Here is a 20,267-nt window from a genome sequence, read left to right on the forward strand (position 1 = left end):
CTTCCTCCATCCTGGCCTCAATCTACCTCCTGTGAGATGTCAGAAACCCTTCCAAAGGGAACTCCCAGCTCCAAGACCTGTCCCCAAAGAATCCTTTGCCCCAATTAGGGCACTCTGCCTCTTGTCCCTCCCCCTTGCCTTCCACCCCAAAGCCTGAGCACAGGAGTGTTGAGCATCACCCCTTCCCAGCCCTCAGGGCACCTGAGTCACTGTCTGGGCATTGGACATCTGACAGGCCAGAAGAGGTGGTGTCTGCATGGGTGCCTGGAACCATCACAGGCAGGAAAGGAAAGCATAGTGAGTAGAAGGGAAGGACAGCAGCACAAGTTTTAGGTCAGGCTAACCTGCATTTGAATTGTTGTCTCTCAATTTACTGGAGCTCCTGTCTCCACATCTATAAAATAGACATTCATAGAGTTGGAAGTGTGGCTCAATACTTGGTAGAGTGCTAGCCAATGTGTGAAAACAGAGGCAGATACTGAGTTCAAGTCCCAATCTTGGACCTAGAGAAAAAGAAAAGGAAAGGAAAGGAAAACAAAACAACAAAGAAAAAAAACAGGCATTCACGCAACAAGCTTCTTAAACAAATACAAAATAACTAGTTCAGCACTAGGGTAGTGAGGAACAAGGCCTTGTTCCCCAGGAGCATCCCTTCCAGTAGGTACAACAACCATGCAGTCCTCAGAATTAAACAAGATAATGTAGTCACAGGGTCCTGCATACAACAAGTACTCAAAAAGTGAAACCAAACTCTTAGGAGTTTGAAGGGTTCCCAAAATAACCATCTTTCTCCAAATTTGAAACCAGGTGACGGAGAGAAAGACACAGGAGTCAGTAGATGGGGATTTACAATTTGGCTCTTTTAGTGAGAAAAAAAGTCAGTCTATCAGCCAAAATGTGAACATGTCTCTCAAAGTGAACCCATGTTCCCAGATCATCTCCACTCATATTTGGCACAGAATAAATGACAACTTCTTTGAAAAAAATAAAGCTGCAAGTGGGGCTCAAATGATAAAGGCTTTAAATAAATAAATAAGCCTTCTGAGTTAATTACTGTCCTCTACACACACCCCAAACTCAGGCTTTTCTGATCATTTGAGCTTAAAAGAATTGAGAATACTCAGTCTCTCTGAAGAAGCTGCTGGACGAGTATACTCATTTTCTTCTGTAAACTCCCCACCATCTTGTTGCCTTCTTCTGTAATCTTTAGTTAGGACAAAGCGCTTGTTGGGAAAGAGTAGCAAGACAAGCAATGGGGACAAAATCAGGAGGAAAAGGAGTTCCACCAAATGGTATCCTAGCACTGGGCCTATTGGGGGTGGATGCTGGTGATTTGATTGCTTTCTCTGAAATCCAGTCTGCACCACCTCCTCCCTGCTCTATACCTCATAAGGCAGCACATCCTTTGTCCTGGTACCTCTACCTTGCCAAATAGCTTCTGCCCAGGTTCAGCCCATCAGAACAACTGGCTAGAGATTAAGAAAGACTAGGGGAATAGCAAGGGGTTTTCTCCCCTTTTCCTTGAAAGTGGGTGGCTTCTCAGGTAGTTGTCCTGTCCCTTCCTTGCCTCTGATCCTGCCAAATGTCCTTCCCTTGGGTATTCCTGCTGTGGTTCCAGCTCTTGGTTAGTAGCCCTAGTACCCAGGTTCTAGGATCACATTTCATCCCTTGGTTCCTCCAACCCAAGGGGTGACAGCATCTTCCTGATACTGTTAACTTGGGGTTATCCTCCTAGCTTCCCATCTTGGGAAGTGACACTAAGCTTTGGAACTGATTTTATGAAGGAGGGAGCTGAGAGCAACACAGAGAATTTGTTGGGTGTTAGATGGGCGGGGCGGGAGGGGGGGTATTAAACCATCCCTGCAGTTCAGTAGTTTATATGTGAAGACTTAATGACTATTATCCAACTGGAAGAGGGGACTTGAAGCTGTGCTTACATACAATGAAGGTCAGTTGTTTTGTTTTTAAAGTGGTGAGCATTGATGATTACTGAGAGCTAAGCTCATCTCCCATTTGCCCTTTGTTGCTACCACTAAGCTTTGACATACAGTCAGCTTCTTCTTGATTCCCTACACCAAACCTCCTGCCTAGAGAAGACAAACCTCCAGACTGCAGCAGGGATCAGTGAGCACCAGCTGCATCTCGCCACCCTAGGGGTTCTTTGTGTTCTCTGGTCTCCCAGGTTCCTCTGCAGCACTGGCCAACCTAACAGTGTACAACTTTAGAGTACAAAACTTCCCAGTGCCTCCTCTCCACCCCCAAGATTTCCTGTTGACAGTAGCACAAATGTGTGATATGTGTGAAGCTTAGAAGTGCAGAGGAAGTGGTGGTTGATGGGGAGAAAGTTTAACTCACAGCAGAATATAAATTCTCTCCCCATCAGCTCCCCCCACCCACTCTGCTTACCCAGTCTCCCAAGGATAACCCCAAGAGAATAATTTGTTCAGCTGAATGTTCTGTAGGATGGATTTGCCCTCTTCACTTCCACTATTCTCCGTTGATCCTTATTCTGCTCCCTGGAATTGTAAATTAATGAAATCTAAAATGATGCCTGCCTCCGGGGTAGCCAGGGTTAGACACCAGCTCCCCTTTCTCTCATAGAAGAGAAGCCTTCTTCGATGCTTTCCCCCCAAAGAACAACAAAAGAAGGAAGTGGCACTGTGGCTCAAGTGGGAGAGCACTAGCCTTGAGCCAAAGAGCTGAGGGACAGCACCCAGGCCCAGAGTTCAAGCCCCACAACATACAAAAAAAAAAGAAAAAAAGAAAAACACAAGAAGATACCTATCAGACAGTAAGGTCTTAGCACTTTATTTAGGCAAATACACATGATTCATTAGTATTCATCTCCTTCCTCATCCTCTTCTCCCTCCAGACTATCCATGCCCACCTCCTCATAATCCTTCTCCAGAGCAGCCATATCCTCCCGGGCCTCAGAGAACTCCCCCTCCTCCATGCCCTCACCCACATACCAGTGTACAAAAGCCCGCTTGGCATACATCAGGTCGAACTTGTGGTCCAGGCGGGCCCAGGCCTCAGCAATGGCGGTCGTGTTGCTCAGCATGCACACCGCACGCTGCACCTTGGCCAGGTCACCCCCAGGAACCACAGTGGGAGGCTGGTAGTTGATGCCAACCTTGAAACCCGTGGGGCACCAGTCCACAAACTGGATGCTGCGCTTGGTCTTGATGGCAGCGATGGCGGCATTGACGTCCTTGGGCACCACATCTCCGCGGTACAGCAGGCAGCAGGCCATGTACTTGCCATGTCTCGGGTCACACTTCACCATCTGGTTGGCAGGCTCAAAGCAGGCATTGGTGATCTCTGCCACCGACAGCTGCTCGTGGTAGGCCTTCTCGGCCGAGATGACTGGCGCATAGGTGGCCAGGGGAAAGTGGATGCGAGGGTAGGGCACCAGGTTGGTCTGGAACTCGGTCAGGTCCACGTTGAGGGCCCCATCAAAGCGCAGGGAAGCTGTGATGGAGGAGACAATTTGGCTGATGAGGCGATTGAGGTTGGTGTAGGTTGGGCGCTCGATGTCCAGGTTGCGGCGACAGATGTCATAGATGGCTTCATTGTCCACCATGAAGGCACAGTCTGAGTGCTCCAGGGTGGTGTGGGTGGTCAGGATGGAGTTGTAGGGCTCCACCACGGCTGTGGACACCTGGGGTGCTGGGTAGATGGAGAACTCCAGCTTGGATTTCTTGCCATAGTCCACAGAGAGCCGTTCCATCAGGAGAGAGGTGAAGCCAGAGCCGGTGCCCCCTCCGAAGCTGTGGAAGATGAGGAATCCTTGGAGTCCTGTGCACTGGTCAGCCTATGCAGTGAAAGGGAAGAGAAATGGGGTATATGAAGCACAGCTGACCCATAGGATTCTTCAGCATGCTGTTTCAAAGTCCCTCAAAACTTTATTAAATTCTTGGATGTCTTTTTCCAAGAGCAGAAGAGATCCACATGGACAGGGCAAATCTTTCTCCTCCATGTCCCTCATCCTTTCTATGAACTTTGGAAGTTGTTCATAGATAGTGCTTTTGAATCAAGATACCACTTTTGTCATCATAACTTGGCAATTCCATCCAGCTTCATACCCATCCCTCTCCCCATTTGATACTAGATATTTGTAGAGCAATTCTCTACGGAGATCCATAATCTAGGACCAAAACCAATCATAGGCCCTTAGGATAGCATTCTTTGGATCCCCAATTTTCATAGGTACTTCTGGCTACATCCGTATAATAAAAGGTGGTGTTCTGGGTTGCTTATATACTTCCATAATTTGGTCATACAGCCTATCACAATTGCACAAGGAGCCACTCAGCCTAGCACTGGACAATCATGGAAGTTAAAGGAGACACTTAGCTTCAGGCTGGAATGTGATTGACTGTCCCTCGATTCCTTCCCCATCCACACTAGTCCTGGACTTGCTCATATTGAGGCAGCTCTCCCCGGGGCTGAAGCTACCCTCCCCAGTCTGGTTTCCAAGCACTCCACAAGTAGAATCCAGCCTCCCTGCCTCAGTTCTCCACCCTCCCTCACCAGCTTACGGATCCGGTCCAGTACAAGATCGATGAGCTCCTTTCCAATGGTGTAGTGGCCTCGGGCATAATTATTGGCAGCATCTTCCTTGCCTGTGATGAGCTGCTCTGGGTGAAAGAGCTGGCGGTATGTACCTGTTCGAACTTCATCTACAACAAACAAGAGTTTTGAGTTCCACCTCCCTTTGCAATCTGGGATGTGAGTCCCAGAGAACCAAGAAGTAATGGAATCACAAGATTCTACCCCCAGAGAAGCTGTAACCAAGGCTATAATCACTGACTCCAGCACCCTCAAGTGGTGGGGTAAGACTTGCTGTGTTTTGGGACTAGTCACCACTCACCGATCACAGTGGGCTCCAGATCCACAAATACCGCCCTAGGCACATGCTTTCCAGCCCCGGTTTCACTAAAGAAAGTGTTGAAGGAATCATCCCCTCCTCCAATGGTCTTGTCACTGGGCATCTGCCCATCTGGTTGGATCCCATGTTCCAGGCAGTAGAGCTCCCAGCAGGCATTGCCAATCTGCACACCAGCCTGCCCCACGTGGACTGAGATGCACTCACGCTGAGCGAACAAAGGGCAGAGAACAGCCTTAGAGAGAAACATATCATAGCCCTGACATGGTTCCTGCCTGTCTTCCTTGAGTGGTTCTCTGGCAAAGGGCCAAGATTCTTGGACTGTGCTGTCCTCATCCTACCTCCTGTGCCTAAGCATTTACTGGTGGCCTTGAGGACCGACAGGCATGTGCTGTAGGGGCTAGGCTAAAACCCTGTGGGAAATAGATGTGGGCAGATATAAGATACTAGAGCCTTGCTCAGTGACTAAGCACCTCAATAAGGAACAAAAAGGGAACCAGACAAGTCTGGCAGAGCATGATAATCCATCCATGTTTGGGAGAAAAAACAAGCTATTGATAAGGAAAGCAAGGGAAAATATATAAAGTAAGCAAGGGAAACTTTAACATCAAATTTGGAATAATTGTTCTTTCTGGTAAGGAAGGGAGGTAGTTCAATGGGATTATTCTATTTATCAAATTTGATAGACAGTGTTCATTACATTATTCCTTATATCTTTCTGCATGGCAGAAATACTGAACATACTTTGTGTGTGTGTGTGTGTGTGTGTGTGTGTGTGTGTGTGTGTGTGTGTGTGTGTGTGTGTGTGTGTGTGTGTGTGTGTGTGTGTGTGTGTGTGTGCATGAGTGGCTTGAACTCATTCTAGGCACTGTCCTTGAGCTTTTTTGCTCAAGGCTGCCACAGCTCCACTTCTGGCTTTCTGGTGGGTAATTGAAGATGAAAGTCTTTCCTGACCAGGCTGGCTTTGAACCACAATACTCAGACCTCAGACTCCTGGATAGCTAAGATTACAGGCATGATCCACTGACACTCAGCTTAATAATGAACAATTTTAATGAAGATACTTTCTCTAAAATGTTAATACATCAAGGATATTGATTTATGATTTTTGATGACTAATCTGTAAATTGTCTGTATCCCACTCCTGTGACTCCTTGTGAAATGGGAACAATAATTAGAGCCCTCACTTAAAATGAATATGAGAGTTGAATGAAAGGAGACATACACCACGTGCATTTCCCATCCCCCAACCTGGAATTTACATTATAGAAGGTAATGGCTGATCTAGGAGGACTTCAGGGATGCTATACAGATCTAGAATGGGAACTGACTTGCTTTGTCCATCACTTACCAAAGGCCAGCACCAGCTATTGCATCTCTGAGCCTGCTTGAGCTCTAGCCAGGCAACCTGTTATCACCTTGGGCCCAGGAACTGCCAGTCTACACAAGGAATGATGCTCGGTACTGTGAGTAGCAGGTTTCAGACATGATCTTGATGATTCTGCATGTGTCACTTTACCTAGAGATCCTTTCCATGATAAAAGTAGTATAATACTCTACCCGGTAGGCTTTGTGTGTTGTTTTATTCCTATTTAATAAACACAAATTAGATGGTAGGCACTGTATTATGTGCCTACATCATCTCATTTTTACTTCACAGTAATCCCCTTAGGTGAATAATTATCCCTGTTTTACAGGAAATTGACCTTCAGAAAGGTTAAGAACACAGCTCAAGGTCAGGAGCAAAAATAAGCACATTTAGGGAAGAGAAAATGTACTTCCAACCATTCTCTTACTGCTTTTCTATCCTGCCTGGCAGAGAGACAGTTAATAGTTAAGATATCAGACAGCACAGCAGAGCAGATAGGTGGTACACTCCCTCCTCTTCCTCTTCCCTCTCCTGATCTCTGTGAAATACTGGGTCAGACAAAGTTGCAACAGGGCAGGCAGGGCTAAGGCAGAAGCCTGTAAACCACAGCTTCTATGAAGGACAAGCCCCTCCAACTGGGAAGAGGGAACAGAGCCTAAGGACAAATCTATACTTGCAGTGCTCAGGGTTTGGAGTTTCAGCCATCAGGGAAAGTATCCAAGCTTACTGCTCAAGTCCTGTTTACCCTCATCCACCACCCCCTAAATTCAGAGCCCTTCAGCAGCCCTAGCTCAGACCCACCACTGGTAAACATCCTTTCTTTCCCCATCACCTGTGTATGCTCTGCTATATCGACATGCTTGGGGCCACAAGCATAGCTGGAAGTCTTTTCATGGCTCACCTCTTCACTGCATCGCACACACTAGCCCTGTAGTCATCCCTGAAGTCTACGTGAACATCCAAGCTCCCCTCACACCAGCCATCTAGGTCAAATGGGTCCCTCATTTACAGGTTTATAGTCCCCTTCCCTGGCTCACCATGTTGTCTGGCTGAGGGCTGGCCGGGCCTGCTGTCTGTGTGTCTGCTGCAGAACAGGAGCTGGGATAGATCAGCAGGGAACCCACTGCTAGGGCTCTTTATACTCTCTAGTTGCTCTGAGGGGGAATGTTGTTAGATACAGTGGCCCCAGGAGGCCAGCCTGCTGACTTGGTTACAGAGCATAGGGCAAACTGGGCCTGAGCACAAAGAGGGGAGCTGGGTGTGGTGGGCAGAGGAGGAGTCAAGTCCTGTAATCACACACAGGTATCCAGGTCTCTGGGTACCTGGTGTTTGTTGCTAATCACACAACTCCATTTCCTGGTGGCAGCCCAAGCTTCACAGGTGGGAGAGCATTTAGAAACCAAGCCCCCAGCGCTCCAGCACCTCCCCCTACCAGCCCCTTGGAGTTGGCAAGAGCTGTAAGTATTGTGTGGGACAAAAATCAAGTTTGCAGTGATCCAGAAATAATGAGTCCTGGGGCAAGAAATCAAGCCCAGGGCATTCTGGGTGGAAATGCAGACTATCATAGAACATAGGGAGCTATAGTCTGATAGCTCTGTATCTAATAGAAGCACTTAGCTTCTTTTGGCTTCAGTTTCCTCCTTTGTGGAATTAGGAACAGAAGTATTGTGTGATTCAAATAAGATACACTTTTCTTGAGTACTTAGTTCAGAAATCCTGTTGTTCTCTACAGGCAAATCAAGAATGATGAACGTAGACTTGGGGCTATGTGTCTCTCCATGCAAGTTATGGCTGTACTAGCCATAATAGGAGTCTCTCTATGGTATGGGAAATTTTCTGAAATAAAGGCATTAATCACTAGCATTTGTGTTTATTTATTTATTGGTGCAGTACTAGGGCTTGAACTCAGGTCCTTGCCCTCGTGCTTAGCTTTTTCTGCTCAACAGTGGTGCTCTACCACTTGAGCCACACCTCTACTTCCATATTTTTTGCTAGTTAGTTAGAGATAAGTCTGCCAGGGCTGGCTTCGAACCTTGATCCTCATCTCAGTCTCTTGGGTAGCTAGGACAGACCTGAGTTACTAGCTCCTCGCTTGTTTTATAATTCTTTTTTTTTTGGGGGGGTCCGGTCATGGGGCCTGGGCGCTGTCCCTCAGCTCTTCAGCTCAAGGCTAACGCTCTACCACTTGATCCACTGTGGCACTTCCGGCTTTTTTTCTTTTTGCTTATGTGGTGCTGAGGAATCGAACCCAGGGCCTCATGCATGCAAGGCAAGCGCTCTACCACTCAGCCACCTTCCCAGCCCCTTGTTTTATAATTCTTTTGTTTGTTTGTTTGTTTTTTTTGTTGGTCGTGGGGCTTGAACTCTGGGCCTGGGCGTTGTCCCTTAGCTCTTCAGCTCAAGGCGAGCGCTCTACCACTTGAGCTACAGCGCCACTTCCGGTTTTCTGGTGGTTTATTGGAGATAGGAGTCTCACGGTCTTTCCTGCCCGGGCTGGCTTTGAACCGTGATCCTCAGATCTCAGCCTCCTGAGTAGCTAGGATTACAGGCGTGAGCCACCAGCGCCCGGCTGTTTGTTTGTTTTTGGGTCTGGTAGTGGGCCTGAACTCTGGGCACTGTCCTTCAGCTCTTCAGCTCAAGACTAGCACTCTACCACCTGAGCCACAGCACCACTTCTGGCTGTTTTCTTTTTGCTTATGTGGTGCTGGGGAATCGAACCCAGGGCCTCAAGCATGCAAGGCAGGTACTCTACCACTGAGCCACCTTCCCAGCCCCTTGTTTTATAATTCTTAAGGCAGCTTTATCCTTCATTTCTTTTGAGTCCCTTAGCAGCTTTGTGAGGTAGGTTCCCATGATGAAAAAACAAAATTGAAGTCTCTAGTGTGCTACCCAGGATCACCTGGGGGTTCATTAGTGGTAGAATTAAGACTCATCTGAGACTTGCACTCTACTCTTTCCACATGGCAGTGTTTACTGCCGCCCCCCCCCCCCATCCCTATGTATATCTTTATTTCCTTTCTCTCAGGCTTGAATTCCATGGCTCACCACCATCATCCTTTGCGTCCCTCTAATTTCAATATCCTTATTTGACTTAACATTATTTATTCACCAATTCTGTGCCTACACTTAAGTGGTGGGCACGAAAGTCCAGCTAAAGCCAAAAAGCCCAGCTCCAATTTTAAATGAATGATTATTAGTCTCCAATGGGCCCTAATGCTGCCTGGACTCCACACCATGTTTCTCTACTCCTTCCTCCAAACAGTGACCAATCAGGAGTAAGGACACCACATAGTAAGCCTATTCAAGAAGTAGTTACTAATGTGATTTTCCAGCTACTGTGGGCAATGATAGGAAAGGTTATTTTGAGGTGGGGGCTTTCTCATTACCCACATGCCAAAGAATCTCCACATGGTTAACCCTGGTTTGGGCCGTGAATTGAAGTCTCTAGAGTTTTACTGTCTTCCTTCTGGAATTAGTAGGCCCAGAGGAAAGATATAGCCATATCAAAGGTCAACAAAACTACCATGATAGTACACAGCTGGATCTTGACAATTTATGAAGCTAAGGCAGGAGGACTGAAAGTTCAAGGCCAGCCTAAGCAATATAGGGAGACTCTTGCCTCAAAAATAAAATGTAAGGGGCTGAGAAGGTGGCTCAGTGGTAGAGCGCTTGCCTTGCATGCCTGAGGCCCTGGGTTCGATTCCTCAGCACCACATAAGCAAAAAGAAAAAAGCCGGAAGTGGTGCTGTGGCTCAAGTGGTAGAGCGCTAGCCTTGAGCTAAAGAGCTGAGGGACAGCGCCCAGGCCCAGAGTTCAGGCCCCACGACCGGACCCAAAAAAAATAAAAAAATAAAATGTGGGCTGGGGAGGTGGCTCAGTGGTACAGTGCTTGCCTTGCATGCCTGAGGCCCTGGGTTCGATTGCTCAGCACCACATAAGCAGGAAAAAAAAAAGCCGGAAGTGGTGCTGTGGCTCAAGTGGTAGAGCGCTAGCCTTGAGCTGAAGAGCTGAGGGACAGCACCCAGGCCCAGAGTTCAGGCCCCACGACCGGACCCAAAAAAAAAATAAAATAAAATAAATAAAATAAAATGTAAGCTGGGCGCTAATGGCTCACGCCTGTAATCCTAGCTACTCAGGAGGCTGAGCTCTGAGGATCGTGGTTCAAAGCCAGCCCAGGCAGGAAAGACCATGAGACTCCTATCACCAATAAACCACCAGAAAACCGGAAGTGGTACTGTGGCTCAAGTGGTAGAGTTCTGGCCTTGAGTTGAAGAGCTGAGGGACAGCGCCCAGGCCCCAGAGTTCAAGCCCCACGACCGACAAAAATAATAAATAAATAAATAAAATGTAGAAAGGGCTGAGGATGTAGCTCAGTGATAAAACATGTGTTAGTTAGTGTGAGGCTGTGAGTTCAATCCCTAGCACACACACACAAAAGTCATTGTCAAACCTCCTGCTGGATTGTCACCTTTAGAAATTACTATCTAAATAGATTTGGAAGCCAAACTCTTTTGGGTAAAGACTTTGTTTCATTAAACCTCTAGAATTGGACATCTGGGTCAGTCCACTTATCACCAACTCTACTATCTGAAGGGCAGGTCTTATTTGTAAAATAGAATTAAAAAAAAAACTGGAAGCCGGGTCCAGTGGCTCACACTTGTAATCCTAGCTATTCAGGAGGCTAAGATCTGAGGATAGTACATCAAAGCCCGCCTGGGCAAGAAAATCCATGAGACTCTTATCTCCAATTAATTACAGAAAAAAATGGAAGTGGTGCTGTGGCTCAAGTGGTAGAATGCTATCCTTGAGCAAAAGGAGCTCAGGAACAGTGCCCAGGCCAAGAGTTCAATCCCAAGGACTGGCAGAAAAAATGAAAAAAAAGAAGAAACCAGAATATTAAAAGCAAATGAATGTAAGTTATGAAATAAGAGGTAGTCAATATTACTAATTCCTTCTACCAATATTTATTGAGTGGATACTAGGTGCCAAGCACTGGTCCACCTGCCAGGAGTACAATGGTAGAAAAAAGTCTTAAAGAGCTTGCATTTGTATGAAACGACAGAAAATTATTTCAAATAGCAGTACACATAAAGAAAACAAGAGGCTAAGAGGATAGAGAAGGGAGAATGATTATTTTAGTTTATTTTTTGTCAGTTCTGGGTCTGGGCACAGTGCCTCAGCAATTCAGCTCAAGGCTAGCGCTCCACCACTTGAGCCACAGCACCACTTCTGGTTTTCTGGTGGTTTATTGGAGATGAATCTCATGGACTTTCCAGCTCAGGCTGGCTTTGAACTGCGATCCTCAGATCTTATCAACCTCCTGAGTATGTAGGATTACAGGCATGAGCTACCAGTGCCAGGTTAGATGATTATTTTAGATTGAACAGAGAAGGAGCAACTAGCTCTCCAGAAGATGATATTTGAACTAAATGAGTCAGCCATGATAAGACCTAGAAAATAGTGCTCCAGGTAGAGAGAATATCAAGGACAAAACTTCATAGACAAGAACTATTCCAGTATGTCAAAGAAATGGAGGAGGGAGGGGGAGAATTATACAAGAGATCACAGAGGCAAAGGAGCCTTGGAGGTAATGGTTTCACTATAAGCTCAGTGGAAAGATTTTATTTTTATTTTTTATTTTTGCGTCCGGTCGTGGGGCCTGAACTCTGAGCCTGGGCACTGTCCCTCAGCTCTTCAGCTCAAGGCTAGTGCTCTACCACTTGTGCCACAGCACCACTTCCGGCTTTTTTCTTTTTTGCTTATGTGGTGCTGAGCAATCGAACGCAGGGCCTCAGGCATGCAAGGCAAGCGCTCTACCATGGAGCCACCTTCCCAGCCCCAAGTGGAAGGATTTTAAAAGTACCATTGCTATTTTAGGCATCTGGAAATAAAGAGAGGGTGGCTTGGGCTGAAGTTTGTAAAGGGGGGGTGGGACATTGGGGAAAGTAGCTAAATTTGGAACAAAGCAAAGAGTGAGCTAATTCCAAGAGTGGTAGACACCCAAACAGCTTTGGTTATACCTGAGCCTCTTCTTCTTCTTCACTATCCAGGTCCTGATTTTGCTTAAAAATTTGCTCTTCTACTTGGTCCTCAGTTTTTTTCCCCCTTTCCTTCTCTCTCTCCAATCTTCCCTTCTCCATTTTCCTTCCATCTCTCTTTGTGTGTGTGTGTGTGTGTATGTGTGTGTGTGTGTGTGTGTGTCTGCGTCTGTGTCTGCGTCTGTGTCTGTGTCTGTGTCTGTGTGTCTGTTTATGTGTAACTAGGGCTTGAACTCAGGGCTTCTTACTCTTGTCTTTTCTGCTCGAGGCTGGTGCTCCTTCATTTGAACCACACCTCTATTTCTGACTTTGTGCTGGTTAATTGAAGATAAGTCTCTTAGATTTGTCTGCCCAGGCTAGCTTTGAACCTTCATCCTCAGATCTCAGCCTCCTGAGTGGCTAGGATTACAAGTGTGAACCACAAGCACTCAGGCTTTTCTTCCTTTTTCACTTTTATTTTAGGAACTGCTTTAAGGAGAAGCTTTTTTCTCTCTGACAAGAGAAGGGGGTGGGTGGGAATGTGGCTTAGTGGTAGAGCACTTGCCTACCATGCATGAAGCCCTCAGTACCACATAAACAGAAAAGGCCAGAAGTGGCCTGTGGCTTAAGTGGTAGAGCGCTACCCTTGAGCAAAAAAGTTCAAGCCCCAGGACTGGCAGAAAGAGAGGAAGAGAGAGAAAGACAGAGGGAGGGAGGGAAGAAGGGAGGGAAGAAAGGAGGGAAGGAGGGAGAGAAGGAAAGGGAAGGATGGAGGGAGGGAGAGGAAGGGAGGGACAGGATGGGGAATACAATGCCATATGAGGACCTGACATTTGGAGACTGCATCTATCTTGTGATCATGAGAGAAAATGTCACAATGCCAGAGCAGAAAGCTGGAAATACCGGAGTTATTGGTGACATCACTGAATCAAGCCTGGAACTGCCCTACCCAGTGATTTTAATAGGATAATGAATAGCCTCATTGTTTAAGCTACTATTAGTTATGCTTTCCATTATCTGCAGCCAAACAATTCTAGTAAAGGAGAAGAAGGGAAGAAGAAAGAAATACAATCCTAGATACTTAGCATCTAGATTCTTAAGCACTTGGGTTTGAGTGATGTTGTTCACTTAGACTGGAATACCTGGAAACAGGTTTGTCAAGGAGTGGATGAGGGCAGAAATGGCGGGTTCCACTGTAACTATGCTCTGGGCTTTCCAATGGTGATGTTAAGAAGGCAAATAGAGCCAGTTGCTAGTGGCTCACACCTAGCTATTCAGGAGACTGAGATCTGAGGATCACAGTTGGAAGCTAGCCCCAGGAGGAAAGTCCATGAACTCTTATCTCCAATAAACTACTCAAAAAAAAAATCCAGAAATGGCACTGTGGTTCAAGTGGTAGAGTGCTAGTCTTGAGCACAGAGAGGCTCAGAGACAGAGAGACCAGGCCCCAGGATAGCAAGGAGAAGGAGGAGGAGATATAGGAGGAAGTGGCAAACACATGATTCTTAAGTCCAAGGGATTCGGAAATGCAGACAGAAGTGTGAATCATCAGCATATCATGGACATGCATGGTTTTATTCTTTCATCATTATGTTAGGATTTAGGCTCTCAAGTTCTTTCTGAAGAGTCTAGATGTTGCTAGTGTGTGTGTGTGTGTGTGTGTGTGTGTGTGTGTGTGTGTGTGTGTGTGTGTGTGTGTGTACTTGGGGCTTGAACCCAGGGCTTGAGCATTGTCCCTAAGCTGTTTTGCTCAAGACTGCTATACTACCACTTGAGCCACAGCACCACTTCCAGCTTTTTCTATGAATGTAGTATTGAGGAATTGAACCCAGGGCTTCATGTATGCTAGGCAAGTACTTTACCACTAAGCCACATTCCCAAACCTATAGTAACTTTTTTTTTTGGTCAGTCATGGGGCTTGAAGTCTGGGCCTGGACACTGTCCCTCAGCTCTTCAGCTCAGAGCAAGAGCTCTACCACTTGAGCCACAGAGCCACTTCCAGCTTTCTGAGTGGTTTATTGGAGATAAGATTCTCATGGACTTTGCTGCTTTGAACCATGATCCTCAGATCTCAGCCTCCTGAGTAGCTAGGAATACAGGTGTGAGCCACCTTGAACTTGGCCTGTGCACTTGTTCCTGAGCTACTTTTTGCTCAAGGCTAACATTCTACCACTTGCAGTACAACGCCACTTCTGGCTTTTTCGGTTTATGTGGTACTGAGGGATCAAACCCAGGGCCTCATTCATGTGAGGCAAGCTCTCTACACTGAGCTACATTTCGAGCCCCTACAATAACTTTTTATAGTGGACATTTAAACATATACCCTAAAATGGAGATACTATAAAACCCTTAGCTGGGCATAATGGCACACATTTGAAATCCCCACATTCAGGAGGCTGAGCAGGATAGTTAATTTGAGGACATCCTGGGCAGCTTAGTGAGGCCATGTCTCAAAAATTAATAAGTAAATATACAAAGCAAATCTCATATCACACCTTCAAAATCAAGGGTTCCAGAGATTAATATGGGAGCATCTTGGGGTGGGGAAATTACTCTGCTACCACAGTTGTTAAACGGGAATGCAGAGCCTGTTTTCCCACAGTAGCCTAGACATCTTGGATTTTACATGCAGAAGAGCCTGCTGGCTGAAACTGCTGTTCTTAGCCCTGCTTGCAAGCTTGCCTCACGCTTGGCATCTGGGAATCTAGTTCTTAGTTTTTTCTGGTCAACAGTTAACTGATAAGGATGGATCGTTTTACCTAGACTGTGTCAACAATAGGGCTTATGCCAAATATCTGCTTTCCTTTTAGGAGTCTGGAATTTGGGTACCAAATTGGGTATCATGTGCCAACTAGCACACGGACTCTGTCTCCTGAATTTTGGGATAACTAAACAACAACAACAACAAACCTCCCAAGAACAGCAAGTCAGGGAAAGCAGAAATAGCTTTTGAAAAGACCCTTTAAAAAAGAAAATGACAGGTGGGCACCAGTGGCTCAGGCCTGTAATCCTAGCTACTCAGGGGGCTGAGATCTAAGGATCGTGGTTTGAAGCCAGTCCGAGGAAGAAAATCTGTGAGTCTGATCTCCACCACACACACACACACACACACACACACACACACACACACACACACACACACACACACACACACACACACACACACACACACACACACACACACGAAGGAAGAATGGCTTCTGCTGAAAATGCCAAGGGCTCAGCGAGGTTAGGGCACTTCTAAGGCCTTACGGGGCGCTCTCCTGGCTCCGGGCCGCGCTCCGCAGCTCTGGCTGGAAGGCAGGCAGGTGGCTGTGGCGAGGGCTCACTAATAGTGACGGCGCTGATGACGGGACCACTGACCCGGGGAGCCGAGGCGGATTTCCCGGGTTGGGCTCTGCGGGGGCTCGGCTCGGTGGGACAGTCTAAGGGATGGGCACCCTGGGGCTCAGGCTGTGCAGCTCTCGGTCCTCGACCGCCCGGCCAAAGCCTGCGGTCCCCGCCGGGGACCAGCAGACGGCGTGCGGCTGGAAGGGGGTCGAGGAGGTCCGGCCGGAGAAGCCGCACAGCTGGGCAGAGCCTCCAAGGAGGCGGGCCTGGGAGGACACCGGCCAAGGCTGCGGGCAGCCACCTCACCGGTTCAGCCCCGCGTCCTCCAAGTCGGAACACCTGGACCAGCGCCCGCACGACGCCCGTGCCACCGAGCCGCGTCCCTTCAGTGCCCCCGCCTCGGGCCCGCGGAACCTGGGGTGTCGCCTCAAAAGGGGGAAAGAAGGGGTAAAGTCCGAGCCGTTCGGTTTCCTCCGAACCCGACAGGTGAGGGTCCAGGACGCGGCAGGGGAGGGAACCCGCTGGGCGCAGCCCCTCGAGGCGGCCCATGCCTTGGGGGCGTGGCCTGCAGGCCTCCCTGCCCCCCCAGCGGGCGGGGGACGCGCGCGCCCCGCCTCCCCGACTTATAAGGTCGGTGCGGCACTGCAGCTAGCGCAGTTCTCACCGAGACCCGTCACCCCGACTCAACGTGAGACGCACCTTCCGGAGTCATCATGGTGAGTGCGGCCCCACCGCGATCGCGCCGGTGCGCGAACTGTCCGTCTTGTTGGGGGGAAGCTTCCCTCCGGGGATGCTCGGGGACCCTCCACCCAGCGTCCCGGGTCTCGGGGAGGTGGAAGGCGTGAGCACTCCCGCCAACCCCTCCTGGTGACTTTGGCCTAGTGCGTGGTTCACCTTCCGAGGCCAGGGGTAGGAGGTGGGGTGGAGTTCTTCACGAGCCGAGGGGAGCCCTGCTGGCACTCCCCTCCTCCCGCACCAGACGTCTGCGCCCCAACCCCCTCGTGGGGAGTCACGCGATCCGGTCTGTGCCCAGTCCTTTGGGTCGGAGGAAGGCCTGCCTGGCTGCCCCTGCCCCCGTACCCCTGCCCTCTAGTCCCGGGAACCGGCCGAACACGTGCTTGGGGCAAGAAGGTGAAAGAGGGTCAGGGTACTTGGTGCGGCATCCCCTCTTTCCCCGGACTTTGTGCGTCTCCCTCACACCCAAGAGCTCCCCCTCCCGTGACTCAGCACCCCGCTTCCGAGCTGGGAGGGATGGCGGGAAGGGGGTCCGGTCTTGTGAGGCCAGCTGTCCCCTCTCCTTCCGGAGCGCGGGTGCGCGGAGGACGGGCAGAGACAGCTGGCGCTGGACGACAGCGCCGGCCGAGGCCAGGTTGGGAGGGGGGAGAGGTGTGTGGGGAGGTGGTATTTATAGCCCTGGAGCGGGGGCGGAAACCCAATCCCTGATTTTGGCTGGGAAGTATCTGGAAAGACTCCCGAGGGAGAGCAGAGGTAGGGTCCGGGTGCGGAATGGCGCTCACCCTGACCCGGGCAACGCAGGTGTTACCTCTGGGGCCTCACCGCAGGTTCCGCTTCCTTTTCTGGGTATTTAGAAATGTTCACCCCGCCATTTCGTTGTGGAAGGGAGGCGCGCGGGCCCTGTGGACTTCGGTGTTGCAGGGGTTAATTCTGGATTGTCAGGGACTGAGCCTTAAGGCAGGGAATGCCCCAGTATCCACAACGCTCATTGCCCGACCCAGCTGTCTGTGCTTACCAGCATTACCACTGCTAATTCTGTGCCGGCTGACGCGGTGGATGGAGGTGGTGAAGCCACCGAGATGGGGGTGGGGGGGGGGTGGAGGAGGGGAGAGGAGCCAGATGGGATTTAAAGGTGGGGGAAGAGGGCATCCTGATGACGATTGTGATCACCTGACACCAGATTGGAAGGCTGAGACATCAGCCTTTGCACATAGGAATGGAGAGGAAGGTGTCAGAAGAAATTCTAGTTGTTCATCCTCAAAGCACATAATTTAACCAAGTAAGGAGACTCCTCGATGTAAACCAGAAAAGCCTTACCTCCTCTTGGGCTCTTTAGAAGCTGGGTTTATGGACAGCAGAGTGGCAGCCCTTGGGATCTCTTATCCTTGTCTGGGTTACTGCAGCGCCTGCCTGTCTCAGGTGTGACCTCTCTGTCCTCGCTGAATGTCCTTTGAGTGGGGAAGGGTCATTTAGGAATCACAAATTCCCCATTGAGAAGTTGGTCTACATGCCTGCCTCCAATCTGGGGAGTCCTGGGCAGGGGAGCCTGGAAAGGCTGCTAGCCACTTCTGACCTCTGCCAGCCCCAAGCCTCCCTTTTGCCAAATGAGTCACACAAGCTGGTACATGATAGAGTAGTAGAGAGGCTCATGAGGTGAGGGCTGGGGGTGCAGCATCTATGTTTCAACTGACCCCTCTCTTTATCCTTCAGCGTGAATGCATCTCAGTCCATGTGGGGCAGGCAGGTGTCCAGATGGGCAATGCCTGCTGGGAGCTCTATTGCCTGGAACATGGGATTCAGCCTGATGGGCAGATGCCCAGCGACAAGACCATTGGTGGAGGGGATGACTCTTTCACCACCTTCTTCTGTGAAACTGGCGCTGGAAAGCATGTGCCTCGGGCCGTCTTTGTGGATCTGGAACCCACTGTAATTGGTGAGAAGATGGGGCATGTTTGAGGGAGGTGAAAGGTTTCACTTTTGAGAGGGCATCTAGACCAGTTTTCCTGCTGTTGAATATTCCCTGCCAGTTTGGCATGGGCAGTGCAGGTCTAAGTTTCTCTCATACTCTCATATCTCAGGCTGGCAGAAGGATGAGTTAGCTCTTCCATTTATCTAGATGCGGCTACCACTCTGGGGGGGGGGGAAACCACACAGCCTTGTGTTTTTTTTTACCCTAACAATGTGATGTCTGTCTTTTTAGATGAGATCCGAAATGGCCCATACCGACAGTTGTTCCACCCAGAGCAGCTCATCACTGGGAAGGAGGATGCTGCTAACAACTATGCCCGTGGTCACTACACCATCGGCAAGGAGATCATTGACCCTGTGCTGGACCGGATCCGAAAGCTGGTAAGAGGGCTGGGAGTGCTTGCTTTGCATGCATGAGGCCCTGGGTTCGATTTCTCAGCACCACATAAGCAAAAAGAAAAAAAGCCGGAAGTGGCACTGTGGCTCAAGTGGTAGAGCGCTAGCCTTGAGCTGAAGAGCTGAGGGACAGTGCCCAGGCCCAGAGTTCAGGCCCCACGACCGACAAAAAAAAACAAAAACAAAAACAAAAAGCTGGTAAGAATTCAGCCTGGTAGTGAGGAGCTTTACAGACTATGTTAATGGTCAGACCCCTTTAATAAGATCATCTCTTAACTGCACATGTTCTAGAATGTGATGCCAAAATGAGATACCCGTTCATTTTTGCCTGACCCTTAAGTATTGTAAGCTTCATGGAGCTTTTAAGAGAGTTTCTCAGTCCTATCTACATTGCTTTTTCTTGTCTTTCAGTCTGACCAGTGCACAGGACTTCAGGGCTTCCTCGTATTCCACAGCTTCGGAGGGGGCACCGGCTCTGGCTTCACCTCTCTCCTGATGGAACGGCTCTCTGTGGACTATGGCAAGAAATCCAAGCTGGAGTTCTCCATCTACCCAGCACCCCAGGTGTCCACAGCCGTGGTGGAGCCCTACAACTCCATCCTGACCACCCACACCACCCTGGAGCACTCAGACTGTGCCTTCATGGTGGACAATGAAGCCATCTATGACATCTGTCGCCGCAACCTGGACATCGAGCGCCCAACCTACACCAACCTCAATCGCCTCATCAGCCAAATTGTCTCCTCCATCACAGCTTCCCTGCGCTTTGATGGGGCCCTCAACGTGGACCTGACCGAGTTCCAGACCAACCTGGTGCCCTACCCTCGCATCCACTTTCCCCTGGCCACCTATGCGCCAGTCATCTCTGCAGAGAAGGCCTACCACGAGCAGCTGTCGGTGGCAGAGATCACCAATGCCTGCTTTGAGCCTGCCAACCAGATGGTGAAGTGTGACCCGAGACATGGCAAGTACATGGCCTGCTGCCTGCTGTACCGTGGAGATGTGGTGCCCAAGGACGTCAATGCCGCCATCGCTGCCATCAAGACCAAGCGCAGCATCCAGTTTGTGGACTGGTGCCCCACGGGTTTCAAGGTCGGCATCAACTACCAGCCTCCCACTGTGGTTCCTGGGGGTGACCTGGCCAAGGTGCAGCGTGCGGTGTGCATGCTGAGCAACACGACCGCCATTGCTGAGGCCTGGGCCCGCCTGGACCACAAGTTCGACCTGATGTATGCCAAGCGGGCTTTTGTACACTGGTATGTGGGTGAGGGCATGGAGGAGGGGGAGTTCTCTGAGGCCCGGGAGGATATGGCTGCTCTGGAGAAGGATTATGAGGAAGTGGGCATCGACTCCTATGAGGACGAGGATGAGGGAGAAGAATAGACAGCTACCTAGAGCCTATTCAGTATGTTTATTGCAAAATCCTTTCGAAATAAAGTCTCTTTGCATGACTTCTTGTTCTCTTTGAATGATGTTTCTGTTGCTTCCCCATTAAGACTGCTGCCATCCTATTTGCTGCTTTTCCCTCCCAAGGCTTATGGTGAAACTTGCCAAGGGGCCCTTA

General features: G+C 49.3%; 2 protein-coding genes across 3 annotated transcripts; one reads left to right on the plus strand and one right to left on the minus strand.

The window, feature by feature from the left end:
• Positions 1-2,800: 2,800 nt before the first annotated feature.
• Positions 2,801-7,365, minus strand: LOC138823324 (tubulin alpha-1B chain-like). The gene is made up of 4 exons (XM_070016568.1): positions 7,295-7,365; positions 4,874-5,096; positions 4,534-4,682; positions 2,801-3,814 (listed from the first exon to the last, which is right to left on the minus strand). The coding sequence occupies exons 1-4, from the start codon at positions 7,295-7,297 to the stop codon at positions 2,834-2,836; spliced, it is 1,356 nt and encodes a 451-aa protein (XP_069872669.1). The 5' UTR covers positions 7,298-7,365; the 3' UTR covers positions 2,801-2,833.
• Positions 7,366-15,986: 8,621 nt separating this feature from the next.
• On the plus strand, positions 15,987-20,154 carry Tuba4a (tubulin alpha 4a). 2 transcript variants are annotated; one of them, XM_070016581.1, is made up of 4 exons: positions 15,987-16,090; positions 18,050-18,272; positions 18,540-18,688; positions 19,115-20,154. In XM_070016581.1, exons 2-4 carry the CDS (start codon positions 18,092-18,094, stop codon positions 20,084-20,086), a joined length of 1,302 nt encoding a protein of 433 aa, XP_069872682.1. In that variant the 5' UTR covers positions 15,987-16,090; positions 18,050-18,091; the 3' UTR covers positions 20,087-20,154. The 2 variants fall into 2 exon arrangements, with proteins under 2 accessions (XP_069872682.1, XP_069872690.1); XM_070016589.1 differs by lacking the exon at positions 15,987-16,090 and adding an exon at positions 16,229-16,320.
• Positions 20,155-20,267: the final 113 nt, after the last annotated feature.

The sequence above is a fragment of the Dipodomys merriami genome, unplaced genomic scaffold (genome assembly GCF_024711535.1).
Source record: "Dipodomys merriami isolate MVZ:Mamm:240054 unplaced genomic scaffold, mDipMer1.0.p SCAF_1, whole genome shotgun sequence".
NCBI classification, from domain to species: Eukaryota; Metazoa; Chordata; class Mammalia; order Rodentia; family Heteromyidae; genus Dipodomys; species Dipodomys merriami.